The sequence below is a fragment of the Sinocyclocheilus anshuiensis genome, unplaced genomic scaffold (genome assembly GCF_001515605.1).
Source record: "Sinocyclocheilus anshuiensis isolate Anshui unplaced genomic scaffold, SAMN03320099.WGS_v1.1 scaffold1497, whole genome shotgun sequence".
In the NCBI taxonomy this organism is placed as follows: Eukaryota; Metazoa; Chordata; class Actinopteri; order Cypriniformes; family Cyprinidae; genus Sinocyclocheilus; species Sinocyclocheilus anshuiensis.
In genome coordinates this window covers 959,991-969,226 of record NW_015543492.1, presented here as the reverse complement: position 1 = coordinate 969,226, position 9,236 = coordinate 959,991, and the positions used below count along the sequence as shown (strand labels likewise).

Genomic DNA, 9,236 nt, shown 5'->3' with positions numbered 1-9,236 from the left:
GCATGCCAATATGCATTGGCTCGTTTAGTTTACACTCGAAGTAGATTGGTCTCTCTAAGCGAGATCCCAATTCGTCGGTCATCCGACGTGACGTCGAGAGTGACCGACTGAAAGGGAACTATATAAAACAAATACAAATCAAAACAAAAACTAAACTTTAACAAAAATATAAACAAATTCAAACTATTAATAAAACTATAATAGCATCTCAATGATACTAAAATAACGCTTATGCATACATACAATTCTACTTCACACAAAATATGATTAATAATATTGTTTATTATATTCTTTATAATTAATAAAAAATTTTTTTTTATAAATAATATTTTAGTCTATATCAGAATACTTATTACGCTTATAGATACACTTAAATATATGAACTGAACCAGTTATGTAGGCAAATAAAGTCATTTTAAATAATAAAGCTAAAACCGTTTGTCAAGGTGTTCCGGTGACAAAAACTTAAAGGCTGCATTTATTGGATCTAAAATACAGTAAAACAGTATCATTGTGAAATATTATTACAATTTAAAATCAGTGTTTACGATTTAAAATGGTGTATATTCTTGATCAAAACTGAATTTTCAGCATCATTACTATAATAATATATAATAATATGCTGATTTGCTGATTTCTGATTATTATCAATGTTGATAATCAATGTCGCTGGTAAAGTGAATACAAATTCAAGAGAATAAAGTTGAGGATTGTTACACTTTTAGGCATTTTCTCAGCTGGTTTGTAGCATAAAATCACCATACAATGAGATGCAGAGAGCTAGCAATGGTCTGTATTGTGCTGAATGTGGGGTTTGCTCACCGCGGGCAGCAGATGCAGCAGAGCGTCGCCCGTCAGAGATCCCACAGCCAGACTGATGCAGAACTGGATGCAGAGCTCGAACACTTGCGTACATGCGGAGAACAGCAGCACCACGATCCTAAACATGGCCATCAGACAGATGAGGAGGTTGGCCAGTGTGGCGCATCCATATCCTGAACACAAAGAGCTCATTCAGTGACTGTACATACACAAGAACACATACAGAGGAATGAAGCATTCATTCACACTGAGCTTTATAATGGGTAATCAAAACTGAATCAGGTTTGTTACGAGAAAACGATTTCGCTGGATGTTTTTTTTTTTCTTTCCTTGGTTTCAAACAGTAAAACCATGCATTGTAATAATGCATAATAATATTGTTAAATAAAAAAGTGACTTATTTTAGCAATAAAATCAGTATTTTTCATTTAAAAAGATTAAATGGAGAACATTACTGTATGAGTTTATATTGAGATATTTGGTTTGAGAAACTGTTGAGATCTGTTATGAAACTACATAATGTCTATATGCGTAAATTTCTTAAAGGGGTCCTATTATGCTCTTTTACAAAGTCTTGAATTTGTTTTCGGGGTGTACTAGAACATGCTCTCATGCTTGGTGGTTCGAAAAACGCATTATTTTTCACATAATTTACATTATTAAAATTCCTTTCTCCCCAGCCTGGCACAAACGGCTCGATTAGTTCCGGCTTTGATGAAGGTCCGCCTTCCGAAAAACAAAATGTGTTGTGATTGGTGATTGGAACAGCTTAGACGGTGTTTCAGTACTGCCACCACGCCCCTTGCTCCGTCTTTCAACAAAAGCTTTTGGCGAATCCGGCACTGTACTCCCTCATGTTGTGGAAGCTGTCCTCAGTAAAATGCGCAGCACACAATAGCAAATTGGGGTTATAATGCTCAGGAACAGAGTTAAAAAATAAATTGCAACCACTGTTTCCTGACATCATCCGCTTTCGGAAGCCCAAACAAAGACGTTTGGGCACGGAGGTGAAAAAAACAGCGTTTCAGGCGGTCACACACCGGACTAGAAGCGCAGTGTCGCGTTGCGCCACATCTTTAAAATTCAAATACATTATTTTCTATGAGTGTAGGCACACCGGCGGCGCCGTTCGGCGTCTGTCCGCGGCGCCCAGCTACGTCGTGTTATGCTTGTAAGAATTGTTCTAGACATGCCAAAAATTTGACGCTACAGCACAGCAGCTCTTCTTCTTGGTTTTCTCTGATGCACTAACTCTGCAGCAGCACTTCTTCTTCATCGTCTCGTCTGATGCGCTCACTCAACCAAGCGTTCTACCCACAACCTCGCCCCTCCCCACCCCCCAACCATTCGAATTTCTGTAGGCGGGAATTATTTTTAATGATATTCCAATGAGCCGCTTTGTGATATCACAAATCCCGGAAACCAACACTGTAGTCCAAACGAGCCGTTCGTTGTAGTTCTTGAAAAGGGATTTTTTAAAAACGAAATATCTCCCTTTGGAGTGGCCTTTGAGATTTGTAACTTTCTAGATCTTTTTAATGCCCAAACATACACACTACACACTGACTAAAATTAAAAAAAGTGAAAAAGCATAATAGGACCCCTTAAAATAAAATATGTGGTGGTGATTTTTTTTCACCCCAAAATAACAAAGAAAGATTATATCTTTCTTGATTTTTGCATTGTAACATTGTTCATTAAAATGAATGCATAATACAGTAACGAAAATCATCCTTTCTAGGCACAATTTTAAAATTAAATTCAGTACAACAATTACTACCATGATACATACCACAGTTAATTCAGTTAACTAAAACTATAAAAATATCTTCATTACTTGAAATCAAATAAACATGAAAAAGTATAAAAAAAAAAACGTTTTTCAGGTAGTTGCCAACTTTTCTCATTTTTATTTATATTACATTGATGTGCTAAAATAGCTAAAACTGAAATTAAATTAATAAAAACTATATAGACATGTTTAAAAAAAACATAAGAAATATAACATAACTAACACAAAAACTTTAAAAATAAATTGAAATGGGAAAAATAAAAACAAATATTTCAAAATAATAATAAAAACTATAATAGTATCTCAAATAACACTGATGCAAACTTACAATTCTATTCTACCTATAAAATGTTATTAATCATATTATTTATAATTTCTATTCTCAATAATATTTGTATTATTAACATTATTTCATATTTTCTGTATTTTAAAGCGCCTCTGTTACGATATTTAAATATCAAATAAAACAATGTCATATTGGGAAAAAAAAATCTTTAAAATAGGTCTGATTGTCTTTAAGCAGAGGATAATTGTTTTCTTTTGATTTTTGGGTGAGATATGATATAACCAGATATTTTTCACGAGATTATGTTTATAAGCCACGTTTCTTGGAAAAGCCAGTTTCATTCAAGCTTTGATTTTACAATTATGTATGTATTATTATGGTGGTTATTATGATTATGTTTTTTTTTTTAGAGAACAATGTTAACATTATGTCAGTTCAGTCAGGACCACTTTTGAAAATACATTTATTGGCAATTCTTGAATTTGGCGAAACTTAGGCTTTAAGGGGTTCGCTGCCATATTAGACAGTTTAAGATACATCCTTAAAGTCCCCATGAAATCAAAATTTTTTGGAAAAAAAAAGTTATTTGGGTGTTAGTATCAATATGTTAGTCTTAAGGTTATCTATAAGGCTGTGTGCTCCAAAACAGTGACAAAATTCGCATTTAGAAGATATAAACATTCAAAGCTTGCAGTTCGTCACTTCCGCCAAAACGGCTCAACGATTTTTTTGACGTCACATCGTACTTCAGCTTCTCATCAAACTTTCTGTCCAATCAAATGCTCTCTAGAATCTGAAGCGCCCACCCCCTACACTATAAAATAGACCCTGAAGCTGCGGCTGAAATCGGTCACAGAATTAGTATTTTCTGTACAGTGAGTGGCACGTAGTGCACTATATAGGGGACAGGGAACGATTCAAACAGTGTAAATATGCTTTCCATTGAGGAAAAAAAGAAGTCTGGTTTGGCGCTGTGTCACTCTAACCACCGCACCGCACACACACTCTGCTCCGGTCCAGAGACACGATAGCACGGAGCGGATCACATCGGCGCAGACCACAAAATGTATCGGAGCTATTTGAATTCTACACAGAATGCTATATTTTATAGCAATATGGATGAGATTGTGGCTGGCATACCCTGTCAAATGCGGCTTTACGGAGCTCAACGGCTCGGAAACGGCTCTAGCTGTGATATAAACGAACGCTATTGGCTATTTTAAAAAGGGGCGGGGCTGCTTGATATGTCCCGCCCTGTCTTCCTGTTTCAGTTAAAATTACGTCAACACAGAGTAACGCTGTGTGTTTCTAAGCATTTCAGGGGACCTTTAAGGCATGAATCCCCCAGCCTGGCAATAAACAAATATTTATTTGCTTATACACATATGCAGAAATACGATTACGAAATAAAAGAGTGACGAGAATTCACAGAATAGTTCTACAGAATCCCAGCTGTTAAGGAGTTGCTGGGAGGTGGGTCCAAATGTCTGTGCGACAGTCTGAAGAACATGCGTTTGAATGGTCTTAAATACAGTTGTTGTTGGTCTGCCTGAACTATGCTTGAATTCCATTCGGTCACTCAAACTCCATTTATATTATATCATATAATGACATGATACCATCATATCAGTGAGAATTATTTACAGCGTATGAAGAGGTCACTCACTCTCGGCAGTGCTGAGTGAATCCGGGCTCACAGGTGCAGGACTGATCTCAGAACAGCCTCCGCTGAGGATCTGCTGAATCAGAGCAGGGCTGATCTGTGTGAACTGATCTCTGCTCAGCGATGAAGAGTTCAGCCGGTGAATCCTCAACAGGTCTTCAGCGCTGAAACAGGCCTGCGAGCGCAACATAACCCACACTGAGACATGCAAATGAACGGATGCATAAAACATATTTACGCATTAATATTTAATTTCACACCACAGCGCCGCCGCTGCTCTGATAATCAGGCGTGAAACACTCGTATTTTCTGTTTGCTGAATTATTAATTCCACGGATGTCAGACGACAGGTCTTATTTAGACGGCGTGTGAGCTTAAAGAAATTGGAAATATGCATCATGATTAAATATGAGCTGGATGTTCGTCTGCACATGTACTGCTTAATTTCACTGTGATTATGACTGCGGACAGATGAAACGTGTATGTCACAACATACATCAAGAGAAATAAACATTAGCGGCTGCCGCTGACACTTCATGTTACAGGCCTCGTAATTTCTTGCGCAGCCACATGATTGCTCTCTTCGTCAAGTGCCACGGCTAAATGATTGGATTTCTGTGGCGTGCAAAGATTTCCCATGATAAAACTATAGAATTGGTTTGTTTTTGTTAATTGTTTTTCAAATTTCAGCTTAGAGTCAAAAATCACACCACGATTCCTCACCTGAGTGGAGGCTAAAGGCCCAAGATGTAGTGAAAGATTTGTTAATTATTCTATATTAAATAATTCAATATATGAACTCAAAATCTCAGGGGGACTTCAAGAAAATCTTGTAGGTTAAAGTGGTTTGGCTGACAAAAAAAAAAAAAGTTCAGAATCGTAGGGTTACCGTGTCCCAGCTGCTGTTGGTCCGATGAGCATCCACATCACTGTGGCTGTTTCTGCTGTGCTGCTTTTCAGCATCATGGTCATGTTTCCCTCCACCCAGGTTTAAAGCCTTCAGAAGCCCTCAAAATCTGAGGAGGATAACAGCATTAAAAACAAAACATGATCACAATGGTTCATTATTAGTGTGAAGTGAAGTGACGTGACGTGGCCAAGTATGGTGACCTATACTTGGAATTAGTGCTCTGCATTTAACCCATCCAAAGTGCACACACACAGCAGTGAACACACACACACCGTGAACACACACCCGGAGCAGTGGGCAGCCATTTTTGCTGCGGCGCCCGGGGAGCAGTTGGGGGTTCGGTGTCTTGCTCAAGGGCACCTCAGTCGTGGTATTGAAGGTGGGAGAGAGCGCGCTGTACATTCACTCCCCCCACCTACAATCCCTGCTGGTACGAGACTCGAACCCGCAACCTTTGGGTTACAAGTCCGACTCTCTAACCATTAGGCCACGACTTCCCCCACTAAAGGAAATATTATTAATACTGATGGAGAACATTAAAACCACATGACTGTTTTTTCTTGTGTTGGCCAATTTTCTGTTGAAGGAAGGAAAGTTTAGACCAGGACATATCATAGAGCTCTGACTTTCTAAACAGCCAATAGCTATTCAGAATCAGAATCAGAATCAGAATGAGCTTTATTGCCAGGTATGTTTACACATACAAGGAATTTGTTTTCATGACAGAAGCTTCCACAGTGTAACAGAATGAGTTGGTTCACATCACAGCTCTGAAAAGCCACATGTGATAAAACAAAGACAAAATACTTTCTAATTTTAATAATAATTTAATAACTTTTCAATAGCAATTTCAGCCATTAATTTATGCTTGGGAAAGAAAATGAAGAATGAGAGTTAGCACAACCAAAGACACACCACTGAACCCTGATCTACTACTCACAAATAAAATAAAATTATTAATATTTTGAATGAGTTTTTATTGTTGTATTTTCATTTTCATTTTAGTAAATTTGTTGTGTTTTGTCATTTGTATTAGCTTTTTTAATATTCCCATTTATTTTTCAGTTTTAGTTTCTGTAATTGTAGTACTTCAGCTTATACTTAATTTCAGTTATTTGCAAGGTTATTACCGTTAACTAAAATGAAAAAACTTAAACCACTAAAAAAATTATAATAATAATTTCTTAAAATAAAATGAAAGAAAAATTTAAATAAAATATAAAACACCCTCACATTTATTTACATCAGTTGCCATTTAAGGCAACGTGAGGTTGAAGTATTAAAATAACTCAAATTTAAACCGAGACAAAATTTATTTAAAAATATATAGACTTTTTTATATAGAAAAGAAAAGAAAAAAAACCTTCAATTAAAATTAAAATGAAAACTGAAAATATAAAAATAAAAACTACTTTGAAATAATAAAAAAACTATAATAGTATGTTAGGTTAAAGAAGATAACAACACTGAGCCTGAGGAAAGTTTCTGGAAATGTATTGCTCAAAAGATATTCTGCTGTAGGATTATCAGACAGTCATACCATGAAGCGTGAGACTGTCAGAGCCGAAATGGCTGAAGATGTAATCCAGGAAGTATTGCTGCTCAGGAAGGTCATGTGCTTTCATGCAGTCTCCGCGCAGGGCGTGATAGAGGACGTTTCCCATCACCGAGTCCAGCTCTGTGTGCGTGTGATCGCCGTGCTGATGGCTGCTCCCTTCCAAGATGTCCTTCATAGTGAGACAGGGCTAAAAAAACAGATAAACACGAGACAGATGTGGCCGACAGTGTGAAACGTCTATCATGTGTCAGTTTGCATTGCATCTTGAGAGGCTTGCTGTCATTCTCAATGACAAAAGTCAAGCAGCAATTAACCTTTTCATGGTTTTACTTTACAGATAACCGTGAGCATTCACAAAACAACATAAAAATAACTAACCCTCCTGTTGTGCTCAAAAACCGAGTACAACTTTTGACACACATTGATTCCATACAATTTGCCAAAAATGTACAATATGAAAAACTCTATAGAGACTCATGTACAAACAGAAAACCTGTATTGTAGCTTGTCAGAGACTAAAAAATATAAAATAAGTGAGAAATTGAATAATTACTAAATAAAGGTTTTCTGTTTTTAATGTTTTTCAAAGTGTTGATATCATTAACTAAAGCTAAAAAAAAAGTTACTTTAAAATAAAAAAGAAAAATAAATATAAAAGCTACAAAATAAAGGTTTTCTGTTTTTAGTGTCTTTAGCGTTTTTTAAAGTCTTGATATAATTAACTAATTAAAAAAAAAAAAAGTCAGTTAGTTGCCAATAAATGCACATTTCTAATTTTCAGTTTAAGAACTAAAACAACTGAAATAAACATGAATAAAATCTATATAAATATATTAAAAAAATGAATACAGATGATCTAAACAAACAACAAAATTACTAAAACTTTAACATTTTCAAAATTAGCTGCACAAACACAAAATTGACAGATGTTTCGACTGTGAAACTCAACTAGATAAAGAAACAGTGAATTTTCCTCGGATGATTCAGAAGATGAGTCTCAATTTCATGTAAACTGAGTTTTTCTCATGTATTTCATATCTTAGTCTTTTTCTGTTTTTTAGTGTCTAGCGTTTTTCAACGTGTTGAAACTTTGCATGCACATTCATGACCCTAAATGAGAAAAAACATCACCAAATTGTAAGACGAAATAAAGAGTTTAACCAATATTTCAAGCAGCTTGAAAAACAGGTGTAGGTGAAATGAACCCGAACACAATGGGAGGGCTAACAAAATAAAATGTTATCTTTAGAACTAATGAGTTAATTGTGCTGACCTCATGCGTGTCAGGCTGATAGTATTTCTCCATCTCGTTAAACATCTTCTCCAAACCCTGATTTCCAGTGATGTCTCCATGAGGAGGATGATCGGTGGTGCTGTTATAGTCGTGGTTGTGGCCATAGATCATTTCGATGAAGTGTTCGGTCTCTACGCCCCAGCGGCCGTCCTGTATGGCCCTGCAGGTCTCCAGCGGAGCGCTGAGGAACAAAGAGCAGCCAGGAGCCACGCTGAAGAAATCCTCCATCTGAAGCCCCTGTGAGCTGCTGTAGTTACTCAACAGCTGGGAGAGATGATCCACTGAAAGACACTATAGACAGGAGAGAGAAACACTGAGCGGACAATAATGAAATGAAGATAGAGTCGATTAAATGAGAGACTATAAATGCTGTATTTAATGCAGCTGTTTTGTATAAAAGCAAAGACACTACAGGTCAATTTCAGGCTATTTTGCTTCTATAACGTCTTCTTTCAGACTAGTGGAAAAAAATCTATGCATTTCAGTGTTTATTTTATTACACTTTATCAATGTGCATCTGTTTCAATTACAAAACATATTTTTAAAGTCCATATGATTTTTTCTCTTGTGCTGAGCCAGAAATCTCCACTTCAGCAGCACTTAAAATGTAAAAAAAATGTCTTTCTGCTTCAAAATTTTGCGTTTAATTCAATGTGTCAATTGCTGTGTCTTTGTAATTAATTGCAAAATGTACTTGCAATTTCTGAGTGAAAATTGTTTATACAAATTTACTATTGCTTCTAAGTTTGCATCTTCATTCCTATCTATATTCTCAAGGTTTTTACAGAGGGCTTTGTTTGTATATCATTTACCTGATTGATTATACATACATATATATATATATATATATATATACAACCAGAAAAAAAGAAAACATTTCCACCATGTTTTTAGGAATAAAATGTAATTAT

The 9,236-nt window shown here is 36.0% G+C and overlaps 1 protein-coding gene across 1 annotated transcript in view; it reads right to left on the bottom strand.

The window, feature by feature from the left end:
* Positions 1 to 9,236, bottom strand: part of LOC107694746 (zinc transporter ZIP4-like) — an 18,297-nt gene that overhangs the window by 6,145 nt on the left and 2,916 nt on the right. Inside the window, exons 2-6 of the mRNA XM_016494426.1 lie at positions 8,305 to 8,616; positions 7,014 to 7,218; positions 5,453 to 5,571; positions 4,567 to 4,738; positions 823 to 995 (exon numbers count right to left, since the gene is read on the bottom strand). Of these exons, the coding sequence (XP_016349912.1) occupies positions 823 to 995; positions 4,567 to 4,738; positions 5,453 to 5,571; positions 7,014 to 7,218; positions 8,305 to 8,616 (981 nt within the window). The remainder of the gene's footprint in view (positions 1 to 822; positions 996 to 4,566; positions 4,739 to 5,452; positions 5,572 to 7,013; positions 7,219 to 8,304; positions 8,617 to 9,236) is intronic.